General features: G+C 51.5%; 1 protein-coding gene across 5 annotated transcripts in view; it reads right to left on the reverse strand.

The window, feature by feature from the left end:
- The window catches only part of SNX8 (sorting nexin 8), a 39,624-nt gene extending 19,120 nt beyond the window's left edge, over nucleotides 1–20,504 (reverse strand). For 2 of the 5 annotated variants that reach the window (XR_014306332.1, XM_082714053.1), the window contains exon 1: nucleotides 20,056–20,504. Coding sequence is in view for 2 of the 5 variants with exons in the window: in XM_082714053.1 (XP_082570179.1) it covers nucleotides 20,056–20,161 (106 nt within the window). In the remaining 3 variants the exon portion in view is untranslated. The remainder of the gene's footprint in view (nucleotides 1–20,055) is intronic. The other 3 variants (XR_014306333.1, XM_082714052.1, XR_014306334.1) reach the window with 2 other exon arrangements.
- Nucleotides 20,505–21,083: the final 579 nt, after the last annotated feature.

A 21,083-nucleotide genomic window follows, 5' to 3' on the forward strand; every position in this document is an offset into this window, starting at 1 on the left:
AAACCGTCCAGTTAACAACAAAAGTTTGTAAGACATGCAAAGAAATGAGACAGGATGGCCAAACACAAGGAAAAAACCTCCACCAGAAACTGTAGGTCAGCTATTAGAAATAGGTTCCAAGAACTAATGGGAACCATCTCTAAAGAGCCAAGGGAAAGTAGGAGAACCATGTCTCAGCAACAGAAAATACGGATTTAAAAAGTTGTGCAAGAGAGGCAGATAGAAATTCTGGATTGGAGAAGCTCAATAAAGGAAATGAAAAATTCACTAGAGGGATGCAACCGCAGATCCGACAGGGCAGAGGGGAAGACAGACCAACAGAGATTGTCTAGTCCAGAGGACAGAAAGGAGAACAAATGAGGAAGATGGACAGACCCTCAGAGACCTGTCAAGCACACCAACATCACCATCATCAGGAGCCCCAAAGCAGAAAGGTGCAGAACAAATATTTGAAGGAATGGCCAAAATTTTCCAAAATTTGATTTTTAAAATCCCAGAATCCATGAGGCACCTGGGTGGCTCAGTCAGTTAAGCATCTGACTGTAGGGTTTCAGCTCAAGTCATGATCTTGGAGTCGTAAGATCAAGCCCCATGTCAGGCTCCACACTCAGTGCAGAGACTCCTTGGGATTCCTTCCCTCTCCCTCCCCCATCCCTCCCCGCCCCTGTGTGCACATGCACATGCTCACACTCTCCCTCTCTCAAATAAATAAATAAAATCTCCCCCCAAAAATCCAAGAATCCAAATAACTCCAACTAAGATAAACTCGGGAAGATTCACAACTAGACAGATCACAACTGCACTGTTCAAACCATCCAGAGACAAAGAGAAATCTGAAAGCAGGGGGAGACCAGCAGGTGGGTAGCTGACTCCTCAGAAGCCCCAGAGACCGCAAGGCAGTGGGATGGCACAAAGTGCCAGAGGACAGAATGGTCCACCCCATTCTACAGCCAGGAAAACTATCCTTCCAGAACGGAGAAGAAATTAAGACAGCCCCAGAGGAGCAAAAACGGCAAATTTACCTTGGCACCAGCAGCCCTTCCTTGCAAGAAATAAATCCACATGAAGAACGAGAACCAGAACTACACAGGTAAATATAAAAGGCAGCAGAAACTTACTCCTCACTTGTTACTGTTTTCCTGCTTGACTTAGAAGACAGCTGCATTGGGCAAGCCCACAAATCTGCTTTGACCGCATATCATTTACAGGGATACATTCTGTAGGACAGGGAGGGAGCACGGAGCGGAAGGTAGCTGTACGGCAGCGAGGTTTCCACACACACCTGAAATTACACTGGTACCATCCAAGTTGGACTGGTACATGTTAAGATGCAAACTGTGACTCCCAGGGCAATCCCTAAGAAAATACCAGAAATCATACAGGGACCAAAACAAAGAAATTTCAACAGTACACAAGAAAACACCTACTTGATGCGAAACAGGGCACTGTCAGAAGAACAGAGGAAAGATAGACATAATGAGGAAAAGATAATTTGGGGAGCACCAAGAAGTCTTCACTAAAATTTGTAATTAAAAAATAAATTAAATTAAATTGGGGGGGTGCCTGGGTGGCTCAGTGGGTTAAGCCTCTGCCTTCAGGTCAGGTCATGATCTCAGGGTCCTGGGATCGAACCCCACATTGGGCTCTCTGCTCTGCCTGCCTCTCTGCCTACTTGTGATCTCTGTCAAATAAATAAATAAAATTTTTTTAAAAATAAATAAATAAAATTGGTAAGTAAGAGGGAGTTTTCGCTATCAAGCACGTACTCGTACTAGGCTTGTTCTTTTCTTGATGGTTAAAGTAAGATAATATCCGAAGACAGAACATACACTCAGTAATGATTACCAAATGGTCATGTGCTGCCGAAGAATCTGAACTCTGACCACAGGAGAAGCTAAAAGTCAGAACAAAAAAAAAAAAAAAAAAAAAATTTTCAAGTCAGACTCCAAGTGGCACCTTTTAACTCACAGACACAGCACGCGCTCCTGATGGGTCCCCACCACCCGAAGAAGAGCCCCTCCGGAGAAGCTTCAGTTTTAAGGAAGCTATGGCCTGAAGTATTGGCTTCCTGAATGAGGACATCCATGTTTTAAAAAAAAAAAAAAAAAAAAAAACTGCTTAGGAAGGAAAAGAGGTCATGTCAGATCAGCCACCTGTCCTATAATGGCCCACGCACCACGGAAAGAGCGGGCACACATGGAAGAAGACTCTGGTTTTCTGTGGGAGTGAATGTCAAGTTTGCAGATAGGACCTCAGCACTCTCATGAGAGAGACACACTGCGCGCCCACCCAGCCCCGACAGGTGATGCAGACAAGGAGAGAGGGGGCTGGGCCCCAGACTGAAGGGCTGGAAGGATGGGTTTTGACGGCAGATATACATGTGCTGATATCCGGTGTCTCACTTCCTCACCACGTAGCCAGGCAGGTGACTACCTCCAAGCTTACCACTTATCACCAGTAAGAAGTGGGTAAGGATGCCTGCCCCTTACCCTCGGTGCACCTCGATGACCATAATAACCCCTCAGAGGCCCCCTTAGCGGTGTGCCCTCCCGGCCCCAACCCTTCTGGCACCAACCTGCTCAACCATGGGGTTCGGACCCAACCGGAAGGCCAGTCCAGCACAAGGCCTGGCCTGGACACGCCACCCACAAGCCACTGGGAGGAAAGCCACTCCCACACCCGCAGGCTCAGACCCGCAGGCTGATTCCTCCTTGCCCTAGTGGCCCTTGTGGGGAAACAACACAACAGAGCTAAAAATAACTAGCTCCTAGAAATCACTGGTAATCTCCCGGCCTCCTTTCCAGATTCTGATGTTCAACTTCAAAAAGTCTTTGTGCATCCATGGACTAAAAGGTAGACCCAACTGCCCATAACAACAGGTGTTTGGGGCACTGAGCTCCAGGCCGGCTGCAGACCAAGGCCTCACGCATGGCAGGAGTGAGGCTCAGGCCCGGCTCCTCCGGATACCTCGCTACTGCCAGACAGCCTGGCAGGCGACAGAGAAACAGGCGTCACTCCCAAGCCAGCCACCAGGGCCCCATGGGACCCCCAGTGCACACCTCTGCCTCTCTGCAGCTCACGAAGGGTACCAGTCAGTGAGCCATCTTCAGCATCCCCTCAGCTCGGAAATGCTGTGATTCTCCAAGCCAGCTATCCACCAATGAGACACAACAAAACGTTCAACACACCGAGCCCTCCCAACACATTTCCGTCAGAGCGTGTGGGTGGCAGTCCTGCCAGGGGCACGCACGCAGAGACGGCTAGCCCCCCATGCTCTGACAGCAGCTATCAACCAGGCCAGTACTCACCCAGCACAGCCAGAGCTTTGGGAAACCAAGAGGATTTGCCCAGTGAGTCACACCAGTACACAGGCCTGTGCTTCACACTAAGCCAGCCTCAGCAAGCACCGAGGGCTACAGAAGTCACAGGCCATGAGACGCTGCACAGAGGGCGCAGGCCAGCCAGTCCCAGGAGCCACCCCTCGGGATGCACAGTGACCCACGCCCAGGGCTGCAAGGAGCTCGTGCGGGTGTCCCTAACTGCGCTCAGCCCCACCACTGCCCAGGGTCCTCACCGCTTGCACAGAGCCCCTCCCAGCATCAAGGGCTTTTCAAATCTCGATAGGTCATTTGTCCCCCAGAAGCAGCCAGAGAGGAAGGTTCCCACTGTCCGAGTTTAGTAGGAGGGTACACTGGGACATGTTCTAATGGCCTCCAAGTTCACGGTTCTACCACCACGCAGATCCACCATGACCGCCATCCTCGGCCGCCCATTAACCAGAACACGGAAGGACAAGGGCCAGCGAGGGACGGCGCAGTCTTGGGGGACCAGCCTCCAAGCAGAAAGGCATCACCTCACAGAATAAGGAGAATCACCCCGAAACCAGCAGCCCCACTGCTGGGTCTCTCCCTGCAAGAACTGGAAGCAGGGCCATGAGGATGGGTCGCTCGCAGCACGAGTCCCAGCAGCCAAGTCCTGCAGATGAACACGACATGGTCTGTCCACACCGTGGAATAGTTTCAGCCTTAAAAAGGAAGGGAACAGGGCACCTGGGTGGCTCAGTGGGTTAAACCACTGCCTTCAGCTCAGGTCATGATCCCAGGGTCCTGGGATCGAGCCCCACATTGGGCTCTCTGCTCAGCAGGGAGCCTGCTTTCCTTCCTCTCTCTGCCTGCCTCTCTGCCCACTTGTGATCTCTGTCTGTCAAATAAATAAATAAATAAAATCTTTAAGGAAAAAAAAAAAGGAAGGAACCCTGGCACCAGCCCCAACACGGATGAACCTCAGTGCCTGGTTAAAGAAGCCGGGCACAGAACAACAAACAATGTGGGATCCTATTTATAGGAGGTCCCCGAACTCATCAAAATCACAGACACAGAGACAGAGAGTGGACAGCTGGGCCAGGGGTTGGGGGGTTGGGGGGGGGGTCAGTGTTTCATGGGAACAAAGTTTCGGTTTGGGAAGATGAGAAAGTTCTGGAGACAGACGGTGGTGACAGTTGCACACTAGTGTGAATGTGCTTAACGCCATGAACTACACACCTGAAAATGGTTCGAATTGTGGGTCATGGATGTTTTACAGCTGAAAACCCACACAGATTGCTGGGCTCATTGCCAGAGTCCAGGCTGAGGCCTCAGACCCTGAGTTTCTAACAAGCTCCCAGGGGCAGGGGCTGCTGGTCCAGGGGGCCACAGTTTGAGATCCAGCCAACAGGGATGAGCAGAGGAAGGAACTCAGCACCTTGCCTGGACCCATGGAAAATCTGACAAAAATCAGGCAGGTGCTCATAAATGTGGACACCATGCTTGGACTCATCATCATAGAGGGCAGTGACCAAGGGCATTCCCAGAGGACAACTCTTTCACCAAAATAACAGGAAATGGAACTAGCAGGGTCCCCAATTTTCAAAGGAATATTCCTCTTCAGGCTCACAAAATAGGTTTCTACATCTGATCCAGAACTGTCCTAAGCTACTCTGTTTTTCTGAAATTCAGCTATTCTCAGGAAACGGAAGCAACAGTGTCTTCATCCTTATGGTGACCACGGCCTCAGAAATGACAGCTCAGCAGGCGGACAGCCAGGGAGCACCATAAACAACCCTCAGGTGGGTGGCAGACCCGTTCCTGGAGCTCAGACCCACAAAAACTCGCACGGCCCCAGCTTTGCTACCGCTCGGATGTAGCTTTCTCTTACCAACCTACATCATGGACCATTATGACATTTTTTTTTTTAAAGATTTTATTTATTTATTTGACAGAGAGAGATCACAAGTAGGCAGAGAGGCAGGCAGAGAGAGAGAGAGAAGGACGCAGGCTCCCTGCTGAGCAGAGAGCCCGATGCGGGACTCGATCCCAGGACCCTGAGATCATGACCTGAGCCGAAGGCAGCGGCTTAACCCACTGAGCCACCCAGGCGCCCCATTATGACATTTTTTAAAGAAAGAAAACAACTCCAGAGGCACCCAACTCCTGATTTCGGATCCAGTCATGGTCTTGGGTCCTGGGATCAAGCCCCGCATCTGGATCCACACTATGCAGAGTTTGCTTGGGATTCTCTCTGTCCCTCTGTCGCCCCCACCAAGAAAAAAGAGAAGAAAAAGAACGCCACTCCCCCTACAGCGTGCACATATCTGATTCCCCTTTGCACCTACTCCCCACACAGACAGACCCGCAACATACAGGGGATTTTTTACACACAAAGTGTGTTTCCACCTGTGTACATGACCCCATTCCTCTTCCAAATTTTCTGTAAAAGCAAATACCTCTTGGGCTCTTTGCCACTCACATAACGCAATCACCACGAACCCTGCTCTCCCTTCATCAAGCTCTGTTCTTGGTACTTTATAAATGCATTTACGTTTGTCTTTGCTGTGAAGTATCTCAAACGTACATAAAAGTACAGAAAATATCAGACTCCGTGTATCCACCATGGAGATTTCACGGATGATAACATTGTGCCATGTGCTTTTCTGAAAAGATGGCAGCTACAGAAAACACATTACAGGGCACACCACCACTGCCATCCGCCAGCACCCACTGCCCCAGGGCCCGCGGGCAGCATCTGCAGGCAGGCCAGCGTGCTTCCCACATGTCCACACGCATCCATAAAGTGCACACAAGTATTATATTTCATGTATACAATAAACGTAATCATCCCCTTTGCGTTTTCTCGTCCGGAAGAGAGCACAAAGTGCACACATCAACTCTGCTCGACTCCGTGCCTGGCAGGGTGGCTACACCCAGACGGAGAGAGGGGACACACAGGCTCCCCTCCACTCCCCGAAGGTGACTGCCACCTTTCAGCCCCACACGTGACTTTGGTCCATCGTTGCGTAAGTGGCATCAGGCTGTAAGTCCCCCTGACTCTGCCTGCTTCCACTGGGCATGCTGCGTGAGGCCCGCCCATGTCCCCGCATGCCGCAGTCACCACTACAGACCCCACCATGGGCTCAGGCTGCAGTCTAGCTCCTCAGTCTGCTGCTGGACACCTGGCTAGCTCCTGGGTTTCCCTCGGATGCGTGGCGCTGCCAGAAGCGTTTGGCACAGGGCGGTGGTGGGCACGTACACTCCCTTCTGCTGGGTACGGTCCTTACGGTGAGGTCCCCCGGGTCACAGGTCTAGCTTGGCCAGTACTACCAAGCTTCCTGAGCAACCGAGCCACATCCCACTCCCGTCAGCAAGAGGCCTGGCTGCCTCACACCCAGGAATCTCACCTGATTCCCCCTCATCATTTCGGTAGGGCCTACACTTCTCCACCACGGCTGCCAGCAAATCATCTTTTCAACCGAGCCACATCCCACTCCCGTCAGCAAGAGGCCTGGCTGCCTCACACCCAGGAATCTCACCTGCTTCCCCCTCATCATTTCGGTAGGGCCTACACTTCTCCACCACGGCTGCCAGCAAATCATCTTTTCACCTTGATTTTTTTACCTAAACCACTCTTCTGTCTTCCTAAGAACCTGGAGTGATTGCACAAGATCTCAGGTATACAACTAAAAATCAGGGAACCAGTCTCCCGCTAACTGTTCCCAGCCACTGAAAATGCATGAAGAATAGCCTCATTCACAAAACATTCTGCTCCATTTTTTTATTCTATGATTAGCATCAATTCCTAGAGAATGCTACATTTTTTTCCTGCTAATGGACACTTCCCTGGATGGCTTTTATACACACCCATGCTGAGTAAGACTTTTTTCAGAAATCCTCTTCTGGGGGTGCCTGTGTGTCTTAGTCGTTAAGTATCTGCCTTCGGCTCAGATCACGATCCCAGGGTCCTGAGATCAAGCCCCACATCAGGCTTGTTGCTCAGCGGGGAGCCTGCTTCTCCCTCTCCCACTACCCCGTTTGTGCTCCCTCTCTCATTGTGCCTCTCTGTCAAATAAATAAAATCTTAAAAAAAAAAAAAAAAACGGGAAAAGAAACCCTCTTCTGAGCATTAGTGCAGTGACCTCAGTAATACCACAGATGTACGACAGCAGCATTCAAAAAGAGAAAACCAGTGCGCTTTGGTGGCTCCGTCGGTTAAGGTCTGACTCTGCTTCAGCTCAGGTCACGATCCTGGGGGTCCTGGGATAGAGGCCCATGTTGGGCTCCTTGCTCAGTGCAGAGTCTGCTTAAGATTCTCTCTCGCTTCCTCTGCCCCCACTTACACATGCACACTCTCTCTGCCTCTCAAAGAAAAAAAAAGAGAGAGAGAAAGAAAGACTGAAGAAACTGAAATTTTACTTTCCTGCCTGTGATCAGAATGGCAAGCCCAGAGAGGAATAGATCCTCGTGCAAGGTTTCCTCACACCTGCCCCTCCAGCCCCCACAACTGTCCCTTTCTCTCTTCTCAACCAGCCAACACTCCAGTCCTGCCGCCCCTCTGCTCGCCTCTCTCTAGCCACGGCAGGCACCTGTCACTTGGAGTCTGCATGCTGTCGCTCGCATGCGGGGGCCACCCCCTTCCCGGCCACCTGTAGGCCGGCTCCTCTACCTCCTTTGAATCTTGGCACCAACATCACTTTCCCATGACGTGTACTCAAAGACAACTGCAACTTGTCCCCTCTCCCCCCTTCCTCGTGCAAACACAGGTCACTGGCTCAGTGCATCTGGAAACTGTCTGCCTCCCCTGACAAGACCATCCTCTCCAGAACAGCAGGCCTCCTCCCTCGGCCCACACGTGGTGTCCCGGTGATCAAGAACAGCTCGCAACACAGAGTAAGTGCTCAGGAATCACTTGCTGCCTCAATGAAAATCCTCAAAGTCCTGTGAGCGAGAAAGCCACATACAGAAATGGAGGCCCGCTCCAATCTCGTGGGCAGGGAAGCAGCCTCCTGCCCACTCATCCGCACCAAATCTCATCAAGGTCCCCCCGGCGACAGGAACCCTGCCTCAGTGAGCTACACGTGGTGAGCCCCCAGCAGGGACCGCTCACGCTGGCAGCACCTCCGCACCCCCGCCACGGCCTCCAGGCCAATTTGCGGCCATCGTCACTGTTCCCCAGAGTAACTAATGCAAAAACGCTGATTGTACAAAGCCGTAACGCGTCATACGGATAGTGAACCTGCGCAGCAAGGGAAGAAAGGTTTTCATCTTCCTGCAACAATTCAAGTGTTTTTACCTTGAAGCAAAGTAAAAATAAACAATCTCTTCAGGTCCTTCCAAGTCCTCGGGTACTTCTTAGCCGAGAATTTTGGAACTGAATCCTCTCCAAAGCTCAGTTCAAACACTCCTGTAACAGCAAAGCGTTTCCAAAGCTCCGTGAAGAGGCCTGTGATCCTTTCCTACTCTCTGGGCTGAATCTCCTCGCCGAGCCTCCACCTCTCACCCGCAGGCTTCTCCCACTCCTGAACATTCACCACGTCCCCACCCCAGCTCAGGGAGCTTGGGCTCCCCCACGCTGCCAAGCCGGGGGGTGGCACACAGCACGTGCCGCCTGTGCTTTCCACGTATGCAGGAACACGGCTGGAACCCAGCCGCACACCATACACAAGAGCTAAAAAACGCAGGTCCAGGGTCGATTTTGAGAGCGCTAAAACTGCAAACTCTGAGCAGAAAATACAGAACCAGATCTTCCTGACCTGAAGTGAGGCTTCTTAGCCGTTGACACCAAAGGCACACACAACAAAAGAACAAAAGAGATCAACTGGGGGCGCCTGGGTGACTCAGTGGGTTAAAGCCTCTGCCTTCAGCTCAGGTCATGATCTTAGGGTCCTGGGATGGAGCCCCACATCAGGCTCTCTGCTCAGCGGAGAGCCTGCTTCCCCCTCTCTGTCTCCACCTGCTTCTCTGCCTACTCGTGATCTCTGTCAAATAAATAAATAAAATCTTAAAAAAAAAAAAAAAAGGACCAACTGGACTTCATCAAAATTAAAGGCGGTCCTGCTGCTAGACACCATGAAGAAAGCTGAAAGACAATGCACAGAATGGGGGGAACGTGGAGGAATCGTGGATCTGATAAGGGGTATGTGTCTAGAATATACAAAGAAATTCTTAAAACTTGTGTTTTTTTTTTAATAAGACAAACTACCCCAAAAAATAAAATAAAATGAACTAAAAAGTAAAAAGGCAAACTACCTAATTTTAGAAATGGATGAACGATTTGAATATACCTTTCCCCCAAAAATACACGAAAGGCCAATACGCACATGAAAAGATGCCCAACAAGGAGATTCCATCTCACACCCACTGGGATGGCGATAATCAAAAAGACAGGCATAAAAAGGAAAAACAAACAAGAGGCACTAACAAGTGTTGGTGAGGACATGGAGAAACTAGAGCCCCATACTTGCCAGAAAACAGTCCAGCAATCCCTCCAAGGGTCAGAGAGAGACTGCCATCGGACCCGGTCATTCCACTACCAGGAATGAAAACTGTGTCCACACAAACAAGGGTGCATGGACATGCAGAGCAGCACTATTCACAACAGCCAAAACGTGACCACAGCCCACACGTCCACCAACCAATGAGCAGGTAAGGTACAGTCTCAATACGATGGGCCGCCACGCAGCCACACAGCATGATGGTGCACCAGTCCGTGCTACCCCGTGGATAAACCTGACCCTCAGTGAAGGAAGCCAGGCTCCAAGGCACACGTAACACAGGACCCAGAAGAGGCAAATCCATAGGGGCAGAAAGATCAACAGCGCCTAGACTAGGAGGAGAGGGACTGGGGAATGAAGACTGACCATGAAGGTGTTGGGGTTCCTCCCGGGGGAGACGAGAGGGCCCAAAGACTGAGGACAGCGACAGCTGCACACTTCCATGAATACACTGAAACCACCAAATTGGGAGACTTCAAATGGGAGAATTATGTGTTTGTGACTGAGACCTCAGTGAGACAGTCACATGTGTTACAAATTCCTGCTCTTCTCTCCAGCTTGTGGATACAAACTGCTTCTCACCGCCAGCGCCATGCCTGGAACACAGTGGCCTGCCACCTTGAACAAAGGTATCTACCAAGACAGGGAAAATCATCCACCTGTGAAACCCTCCGGTTGTTCCAGGCTCAAACAAAAAAGTCCAGCTGGCGACAAGACCAGAGAAACTCACAGTGGCCCATGGGGTCCCTGTCACCCCTATGACCAGGAAGCTACAAGTCAGAACTAGAAGCAGCCACTGAATGCCCGAAGCAAACAGAGTTGCCCTTAATAAATGTGTCTCCCCACTCCCCTAACTCTTCCCGCAAATTCAAAGACAGTGATGAAGCCGGCCATCCAGACAGCTGCGTGTAGTACCCACCAGCATCCAAACCGGGGCCATTCCCAATGGTCCCATTTCTTTGTGTCTGGAACCTTACCGAATGCTTCACGTAACGTCTCCTTAGCCCTAGAGAACCCCGTAAGCAGGTGCTTGGTCCCACTTTACAGATGTGAAAACAAGGCTCAGCTGGCAGCAGGGTCAGCCCAAGGTCACAGAGCTGGCCAGGTGAGTCTGTCAGAGCCAGAACCCGCACCAGGCTACCTGATGATGTCCAATCCCATGCTCGCTCCCTGACTCACGGGGAGAAGAGCAGGGACAGGCACACCCCATGCCCGAAGCCACAGCTCAGATGGTCTCAGCACACGTCACTGACTCCTACGCGACTGTGAACCAATAGCTCACCTCCCTCACCTCGCTCAGTTTTCTCGTCCCTAAGATGGGGACCATACGATCGACATCACTGTCAAGTTGCAAGAATTTTTTCTTAAGAAGTTATGTGAAAGCAGCTAGCATGGTGCCTAGTGCTCCAGCTTTTCTTTTCCAAAGGACCTACAGACCAGACATGGAACTTTCAGATCAAACCCCAGACCAAGCGAATTGCAGGCCTGGCGCGCTCGTGGCTGCCAGCACTGGGCTCTACACGGTGACAGCGACGACGCCTGAAGTTCCATGCTAATCACAAACAGATCGAGGATGGCCCCAGAGGTCCCGGGACACAGGAGAGCCACTTACACACAAATAGGACATTCTAAGCTGTGAGGGCTACCCCTTTCCAAGGGAGACGCAAGAGACCAAACCACAGAAGGGGAAAAAAAATCACGGGTCTGTTTCCTGACGACATCACAAAACTGAAGCTGAGTGCCAAAAACAGTCACCTCTCAGATGACTTCCTCTGACTCAAACTGGAGCAGGAGGAACCAGCACAGGGGCCGCCCGATCTCTGCTTCTCCATGAAGCTCACCAAACCTGCTTCTCAAAGGGCCCCATTCAAGTTGGGTTTATTCCTCAAAAAACCTCTTTGGTCTCTCACTTTTGGAATGTTTATGTGGGGAGGCCCAAAGATTTTTTTCCAGCGTTTAAAAGGAATACTGTTTTAGCTAATTTGGAAAATCTTAGAATAACTTACAAAGAAGGAGTTCAAAAATTCCAAAAAGAATCACATTCTCTCTCTTTAACCAAATTCAATCTGGTTTTGGTTTTTACTCTTTCTTTAAACCCTCACCCCGGGTCTGGTTGGTTCAGCCTGAAAGTGACTCAGGTTTTCTAGGATCTCTTGCCGTGGAAGTAAAAATATTCCAAAACATCCCGCAGGCCTACGTGTGTCTCTATCCCAGTGAAGACTAAAAAGCCTGCATTCACAACCAAATGAGGCTCCACTAATAAAATTCCAAGCAGTCACTCGTATTATAAGCCAAGTGAGATACAATTAAATCCATCTGAACAAACCTCAACTGGTCTATGGAAGGAATCACAAAAAGTAAGACAAGGTCCCTGCCAGCCAGCTGCCTGCGGGGTCGACAACCAGGAATGCCATTCATCAGAAGGAGAAAGGAATGCCCCGGAAACTGGCATGAACAAACTAGGAACTGGGAAGAATGTCACAGTGAGAGAAGTATGTAGTCAATCTTGCCCGCACAGCCAAATGTGTGCTGAACGTGGAGACCCAGTTTTCTGTGCAGAGAAGGCTGGACTGCACTCTGCTGTCTGCAGCCCCAAGACTCCAGAATCCGTTCACTCGGATCATCGGAGTGTCTTCATGAGAGGAGGGAACTCGGCCGTGATCTGCGAAATTTGTTTTTGAGCACTGTCACATCCTGCTCAGCAGGAAGAAACACACTCCGTTCAACATCGACCCCCAGCCCCCTAGAGTGAACTGGGGCTCCGACAGGGACGCGCGGAGCCCAGGCCAACGTGCAAACCATGCGGGGCCCGGTTCTCCAGCAAAACCACCGCCGCCCACATACACACCTCCTGCAGTCATCCCACCACACCATCTACTGTGTGTGCACCCGCTTCCTAAAGAGAGAAAGGCGACATCCCACAATGAATGGTCCTCCGTGGTATTTCGAGAACGGTCACATAGAACAATCTCACTGTTCGTAAAAGGTTCCAGAGAGGGGAAGTTCACGGCAGGGAAGGCTACTTAAGTGAACCCTGGGGGAGGCTCGTGAAAGGCAGGATCACGACACAAGCCCCAGGGGGACTGGAGCAAGGTGACACTCTGATGCCACCTCTGAAACAGAGCCACACGCTCGGCTGCATGTGAATCCCACTCTCGGGTCCCGGGCCAGCAACAGGACTGCTGCCGCCTCAGTTTCCCCATCCGTAAAGTGGGGATGTGATAAACAGCCGACTTTGCAGAGTGACTGTGAGGGGCACCGCATCTCCTCCGTAGACCCCAACAGAGCGTCTGACACACAGGAAGCCGTGCACAAGGCTTCCTCAGCAACATGACCCGTCCTCTGCTCTGTGAAGATTGCCCTCTGTGGAAGCCTCTTCAGCCAGGAGAGAGAAAACGGGATACTGTCTACCTGTGACAGTTATCTCGGGAAACATGCCACTTCCACAGGTCACAGCTAACCTCTAAACTCTGCCGGCACTCCAAGAGACTCCCACCTTCGCTGTTTTCACGAGAAGGAAGGCCTGTGGCACATGAGACACCCCGAGATACAGAACTGCACTTACAAGCCTTCCTCAGAAGAGCAGCAAATGCAACCTTCAATCTCCCACTGGTGCGAAAACCCAACGTGAGGGACGTTTCTCAGGAGCTGAGAGGTGACCTTACTGTCCCCAAGACAATTAACAGTGCTAAGTCATGACTATCGCCGGATTCCTTTACGGTAGATGGCCTTGGCCAAGGACATCCTGGGAACTGCTGGTGACATCCCCAGACAGCTCTCCAACTGCAACACAGGCCAGCAGCCCTTAGGTCTGGGTTGCTGCTTTTCTTTTCCCAGGACCCACCAAAACTGCTGAACTCACCAGCACTGGTATTATCCAGACACAGACATCAGAAACAGTGGAAGCCAGGGCGGGTGGGGGGCCCTCCTGCTGATTCAGGGCAGAATTCTCCATTGATTCTGACGTTGACACAATCACACGTATATTTCACTACAAATACATTTCCAATATGAACTAGAGAGTAGAACCCAAGAGAGTTCAAAATGCCTACAAAACCACGTTAAAACAAGACCCCCTGTGCCCAGCTCTACTGGGCCAGCCTTATCGTCAGCAAGTGCACCTGGCGGCTTGGGATCGCAGGGCTGCCCTCCAGGTTTCCTACGTGAAATAAATACCACCACCTGGGTGTGACATGGCTACAGGCCGTGTAACAAAACTGTATCTCCAACACACACACAGGTGGACCAGTAAAAGACCAGCAGTACCTGAACCCCCACCCCTGCCCTGTATGCCTTGGAGGTCAAACCCCCCTCTCTCCTACCAGAGCGACCACTGCCAACTTTTCACGGCACTTTGCTTGCTCTTCATTCATAGTTTCACCACGCAAGGAAGCATTCTACGTGACAGAGTCAAACCCTGCATGGTTTTTAACTTGACAGAAACCTAGGTCACCAATGTGTGTGTTTTCTCTTGCAAAGGGCCCCAAAGAGGTCACCCCAAAGGCCTCTCCCCATTCTCAAAGCCGGGCAACCGAGCTCACAGAGACTCTGATTCTGCTGCACAGCAGGTAACAGCGTCACCTGTGAGGTGGCGAACTAGCTTCGTGGGAGACAGACTGCTGACCAAGTGCAAGCTGGAGGTCAAATTTTACCCCTGGTTCAATTCAAAGAATTGAAAACACAGCAAGAGTGTCTTGAACACAAACTGCAGGACATCAGCACTTCAGCAGCACCAACAGACAGCCTGATACCGGGCACGCAGGATTTCAACAGGCAGTGATGAAAGCTGTTTTTTGCAGCATAAAAAGAATGTTCAGTGGAAAGGCCAGGCTATAAGGGGCACATACACCATGAGGACAGCCACATAAAAAACATACGCACAGGAGAAAGGAAACAAAGTTGATCCTCAAGCAACATGGGGGTGAGGGGCATAACCCCACCCCCAGCACCGCTGAAAATCTACATGTAACTTCCGACTCCCCAAAAACTTAACCACGCACAGCCAGCTGTTGGCTGTAAGCCTCACTGGTAGCAGAAGGTTAATTAAAAACATATTTTGTATATGTAGGATATACCCTAACCTCACAATAAAATAAATTGGAGAAAAGAAACGTTAAGAAAATCAGAAAGGAAACCCATTCACGGCCCCGCACTGTATTTACCGCATACAGCTGACAGCGATGCTGCTCACGAGTCAAGGGCAAGCCAAAATGCGGCGGCTGTGTTAAACTGGCAGAATTATGGGCGAGTTCTCCGTTCACCAAAAGTTTGTACTGGCATTACGCTCTTGTACAACAAACATTCTCCTCCAAGTGCCAATTCTCATACAACAGTGTAATTTTACGCCACTTTGCTTGCTCTTCATTCATAGTTTCACCACGCAAGGAAGCATTCTACGTGACAGAGTCAAACCCTGCATGTTTTTTAACTTGACAGAAACCTAGATCACCAATGTGTGTGTTTTCTCTGGCTTCTCTGGAGTCCCTCAGCAGAGGGACCAGACACAAGTCTGGTAAGACTTGTGGTGAGCAAACTTTACCAGCACAAATCAGGTATGAAAGATTCTTGGGAGAACCACATAAACGGACTTCTAACCCACAAGTCTCTCCTCCATACCGAGCTTCCCTGGAATTAATCCAGCATCACATAATTTCCCCTCGCCTCTGCTGAGCACACAACCTCCAAACGGGTCAGGAGTCCTCGAAAACCCCACCAAACACCGCTCCACAGGCAGAAACAGCCAGTGGGCTCCCCTCCAGCAACGCAACCAACAGAAAACGTCAAGTGTGGCATCAGAGTCCCCCGTAAGCCAAACGACAGATAGGACATGCATCTCAGCCATTCTGAGGCCCCTGGGCTACAGGGTATTTCAATCCTGACTGTTTCAACAAAGAGCTTCTACCCCTGAAGTCTGGTTACGGTTTTTGAGTGATTCTATAATAAAAACACAGAGAGAGCGAAAACACGGCAGCTCCTCAGAGTGTAACAGGATCAAGAGTCACGCTCTCCAAATACTCTGGGGGCCAGGCGTCCCCCTGCGCCCCCCCAGTCAGCCCCACTTCACACCCAGGCCACCCCTCCAGTCTCTCCCCAGCAAGCAGGACGAGCAAACATCTCTTTTTGTGTTGCCTGTTTCTTAGGAAGGAAAAAATATCAAAACAGAATTCCCCCGCCCAGAACACATCACTTTCTTGCTAACCACAAATTCTGGCAAATCTGTTCTACATAATACTGATTCCGTTAGTTCCTCTTTCTTCAAATTGACACATTTTACCTTGCAAATTGTGTATGTCTGTAGGAGAGAGTTTAAAGGCCAGCACAGCAAACTTAAATCATATTTCCACGCTACCATTATCAAATGAAAACGCGATACTATCCTTAAAAAAACTTCCAATAAAAATTCTTTTCAAACGTCTCAGCCTTTTCTACAAAGCGGATCTTACTCTAGATGCTGGGAGGTGAAGAAAAATAATAGTTTCTGCCTACTGGGAGCTTACAATCAAAATGTGTGTAGTGATGCCAAGGAGGATGGACAGGAAGAGTTTTTTCCCGGAATGCAAACAGCACACTGAGGTATAATTTAACCCACATGCATACATGTTATGTGACAGCTCAGTGAATTCTGACAAATGCACACCCAGAGAAGAAGCAGGCGAGGGGTGGTGGCGGGGCCAAGAGAGCAAGGAAATCGGCCAGGCATGCAGAGAAGGTGGGTGCCCATGTGCAGGAGCTCAGATGATGAGCAGAGCTCAGCCGTGACCCCAGAGAAAACCAGGAGACAAATGGCTGGGAGCTTCCTAACCAGATGGAATGTATGGAATGCCATCCAGTGAGCCACTCCAACAGAAGTGAAGCTGGTTCCCCCGTGTTCTCAAGACAAATTTAGGTCCATCGGATTGCAGAAAGCGGGGCCACGATACGCAGCAGTCATGTGTGTGTTTTTATCAGGGCAATCTCAAAAACTCCAATTACACAGTCACGCATCTCTCACATTCATTCCTTGCCATTCTGACCGTGTCCCAAGTGCTGAGCTTTAGAACCTCCCAACAGGACCCTGAAATTAAATCTCATCCTGCACTGAGAACAGGATGTTCCCAATGGACACTGTAATAGTAACAATTTTAATACAAAATCCCCAAAGGGCATGTGTTCAAAATGAAAAAATGCACGGGACAAATCAATAAGGGAAAAGACACACTCCTGAGAAAATGGGCAGGAGATACGAATGGTGAGTTGAGAGAGGCCGCACAAGATGAAACTGTGGCAAGAAACTAAACCCCAATAATACTAGAGAAAACGAGGTCCAACCAGAAATGAAACACTTTCTGATTGTAAGTCTGAAAGGAGTTTGTAAGAATAGCAGGTAGCGTCCAGGAGGTTATGAGGAAATGATGTTCTTAACACGGCACACTACGGTCACAGCAGCAAACTGGCAGGACCCGCTGAGAGGATAAGGGGTAGGTGTCTGCTAAGACGAAAGATGTGCACACCCCACAAACCAAGGATGCCACTCCCACTGCTCATGGGAGGCATAATAATACCCCCCAAGTGGTCCACAATCTCAGCCCTGTAAACGGAATCTGTCATTTCCACGGTAAAGGGGAACTAAGGTAGCAGCAGATGGAATGCAGGTGGCCAGCCAGCAGCCCTTAAAATAAGCCACAGGGTGTGGATTATCCAGGTGGGCCCAATGTCGTCCAGGGGTCCTCAAAAGTGGAAGAAATAAATAAGAAAAGGGAAACCAGAGAAATGACAGCCTAAGAAAGACGTGACCCATGGTTGCTGGAGAAAGGGGACCAGCAGCCAAAGAATCTGGGAGGTGTGTGCAAGCTGGAAAGGCCAGAAAATGGATTTTTCCCCTGGGGCCCCCAGGGGAACGCAGCCCTGCCCACACCTGATACTAGCCCCAGGAAACCTACTCTGGACTACTGACCTCCATCCAGATCTGGGAGATGACAGATTCGTGTCGTTTAAGCCACCACATTCGTAGTAATTTGTTATAGCAGTGGCAGAAAACTAATACACTGACTTAGGGGAATGTGGGCACATGTGCTTGAGGAGATCCACGTTTCCTAAGTCCATATACGTATAAAACATAAGAACAGGAGAGAACCCATCCCAAACCAGTAACGTCCCCTCTTGTAAAAAGACAGTGATAGCAATCAGTGTGAGAATTTTCACTTAACAGATACTGTTTTACTTTTTTTAATTAAAAAAATACATTTGCCCACATATAGCTAAAATGAAAGTTACATTTTTAGGGAGTTACAATTCACAGATTGAGCTCCAAAGCATTAGAGTATCAGACTATTTAATGCCGAAAAACAGGGAACACCATTTTCTCTGAAAATCCCAAAAGCACTACAAAGACCTAGACCTCACAGTCCCTACAATCAATATCACGAGCGGGTTCTGCCTACGTGGACGGAATACCAGAGAGAAACTCCATTCTACACTCGTAAGCACAAACCCTTCAACAAATCAAAATCAGCCTTGGTTACGGTGTGAGATAGACATTTATGGTCTACGGGCAAGATTCAGCCTCAAACCCTAAGTTTTCTGACTCCACCTCCCACCCCAGCCATGACTCCCACCTAGACACGCCTCCTTAATACTTGCCCACTTTGGCCAAGTCACTTGCTTCTGGGTTTTATTTACCCCAGTGTAAAAAAGGTTTGTTCTGGGGCGCCTGGTGGCTCAGTCGGTTAAGTATCTGCCTTCAGCTCAGGTCATAATCCTGGAGTCCTTGGATCGTGCCCCACAGCCAGCTCCCTGCTCCGTGGGGAGTCTGCTTCTCCCTCTGCCCCTCACCCAGCTCGTTCTCTCTCTCCCTCAAATGACTCAAATCTTAAAAAAAAAAAAAAAGAAGAAGAAGAAGAAGAAGAAGAAAAGAAAAGGTCTGTTCCAAGAAGAAGAAGAAAAGAAAAGGTCTGTTCCACCACTTCACCTGCCTGATAGGACAAAGGGTTTTTAATAGAATGAAATGACAGAGTGTATCCCAACAGTCCATGAACCCCACTTGGAGACTCACCTGGCTATAGAACAGTACGCTGTAAACAGCTGCCGCACTGTCGGCAGGGTAAGCACGCCTAATAAAATCACCATAGCCCCAAAGAAAGACAACTACCATGGTTATTTCCCCCGAGTCACAGGGAGCGCAAGCTTGAGAGCTCGTGCCATCCACAAGTGGCAGCCAATGGCTGAGTCCCCCAGGACACGTCGGCCACAGCACCCATGCCTACGAAGAGACCCCCGAGGCCCCACGACATCCAGCAACTGGGAACTGTTTCATAATCCCAGAGTTAATAAGCCAATGACAGCCTCCCATTCCGAAGAGTGACCAGCCAAGGGGTCCAGGCTGGGGCCCTGGGATGGGTGAGGTGGACTGCCCACACCAGGTTCAAATGTGTGATCTAAAGAACACAGTGTTCTAAACAACAGCAAGAGCCATCACATGCTTCCCCTCACACGGCTACAAATGAAATGAAAAATAACTAAAAACCAATTCTGGAGGTGGGGGGACTTCATTCCGAACGCAGACTCACCCACAAGCTTTTACATCAATGGGCCCAGTCCAATGCCCACCAGCAACTCCGGCAGCTTCCCAGCCACTCCCCTGCCTTCTCTCCCTAATGAATAAGCACTCTGGGAGCCCTCCAGGGGACACCTCGTCAGACCCTCTCCCCAGGCGGAGTCCCTCAGCCTCGTGCCCCATGCCAACCAGCTCCAAGCAGCAGCAGCAACTCCAACCAACACCGCCCCTGCAACTGTTCTCTAACTTAGAGGACTAGAGCAGGGAACTTTTCAATACGGAGCATCCTAGAAAAGCCAAGCCTCGCTCACTCTTTTCCGAGCTGACGCTCATCCCCTGGGGCAGAAGCGCTGAGGGCGAAGTATGTCCGGGCTGCGCATAGGAACTCACAAGTCCTGGCCGGCGCGATTTCTTGTCCGAGTCCCGCCAAGTGCCGGGGCTGCGCCCCACGCGGCCGGCCGGGGCGGCCCCGCGGGGAGCGGAATGGGGGGCCTGGGGGATGGGGGGACGGGTTTCCGCCTCGAGGGGCTTGCACAGGCAGGCGCGGCCGGGACAAACCTGAGCAGGTGCTCGGGTGCTCGTGTCCCCGGGCCCGCGTTGCGCTCCGCAGCGTGGCAGGGGCGCGCGGGGCGCCAGCGCGCAGCCAAGGAGTCGAGGGCCGCGGGGTCACGGGGTGGGGGGCCAGGGGCGGGCGCGATAGCAAGGGGACCGCCAGCCGTACCTGCCGCCGGCGGGTCCGCCTCCTCGTCAGCCTCCGCCTCAGCTGCCGCCGCGACTGGCGCCGCGCCTGCCTCCCCGGGCAGCCGGTCCATCACGCCGCCAGTCATGTGAGCGCGCGCCACGTGACTTCCTCCTCACAGGCCGGCCCGCTTCACCACGCCCACCTCCGCACGCCCCGCCCGGGCCCAACCCAGTCAGGCCCTCGTCACGCCCCTTGTCCGGCCTCGCCACACCCGCTCCGGGCCTGCCACGCCCCTTGCCTGACTTCACCACGCCCACCCCAGGCCTGCCACGCCCCTAGTCCGGCCCTCCAACGCCCCACCACGCCCCGCCCCGGCCACGCGGCCACCCGGAGGGCTAGCCTTAGCTCCCGCCCGCGCTCCCGCTTCCCGCCGCGGGCTCGCAGCCGGCGCAGCTCGCCCACTCGTTCAGCAGCCGGTAGTCACACTCACCCCCTTGTCCGCTTACTCGGACTTCCGCGTGGGCCGCTCCCCACCCCCGCACCCCGCACTGCGCGTCCCTCACTCTCCCTGCAGCCTTCAGCCCTTCCCCTAGGCTCTCGCCCCGCCCCTCATGCACCCATCCCCCACCCACTTATTTGTTCCCCCCCTCGCATTCTTGCGTTTATCCACCCTCCCACCCCGGCTTACTCACTCATCCCCTCGCTGGCTCGCTCCTTCACTCATTCGTCCACCCGCCCTTACTTACTCACTCCCTCGCTCGCTCGCTCGCGCACTCATTCATCCGTCCCCGCACCCCGCGCCTTGCTCTCTCACTCACCCACACACTCACTCGCTCATTCATCCCGTCTCTGGCTCGCTCACTCACTCACTCACTCATTCATCGGTCCACTCACTTGCTCACCTGCTCTCTCGCACACCCGCCTTACCGTTCACACCCCCCACACACTACCCCTCCCTGACCGGAGGGCAGGCTGCCCAGTGCTGGGAGCCCAGGACACCTGGGTCCATTACATACTCCCCACCCCACCCCCCCAATCTGGAGGACAGGTCAGCAGAGGAAGTGTCC

The sequence above is a fragment of the Mustela nivalis genome (assembly GCF_964662115.1).
Source record: "Mustela nivalis genome assembly, chromosome: 19".
NCBI classification, from domain to species: Eukaryota; Metazoa; Chordata; class Mammalia; order Carnivora; family Mustelidae; genus Mustela; species Mustela nivalis.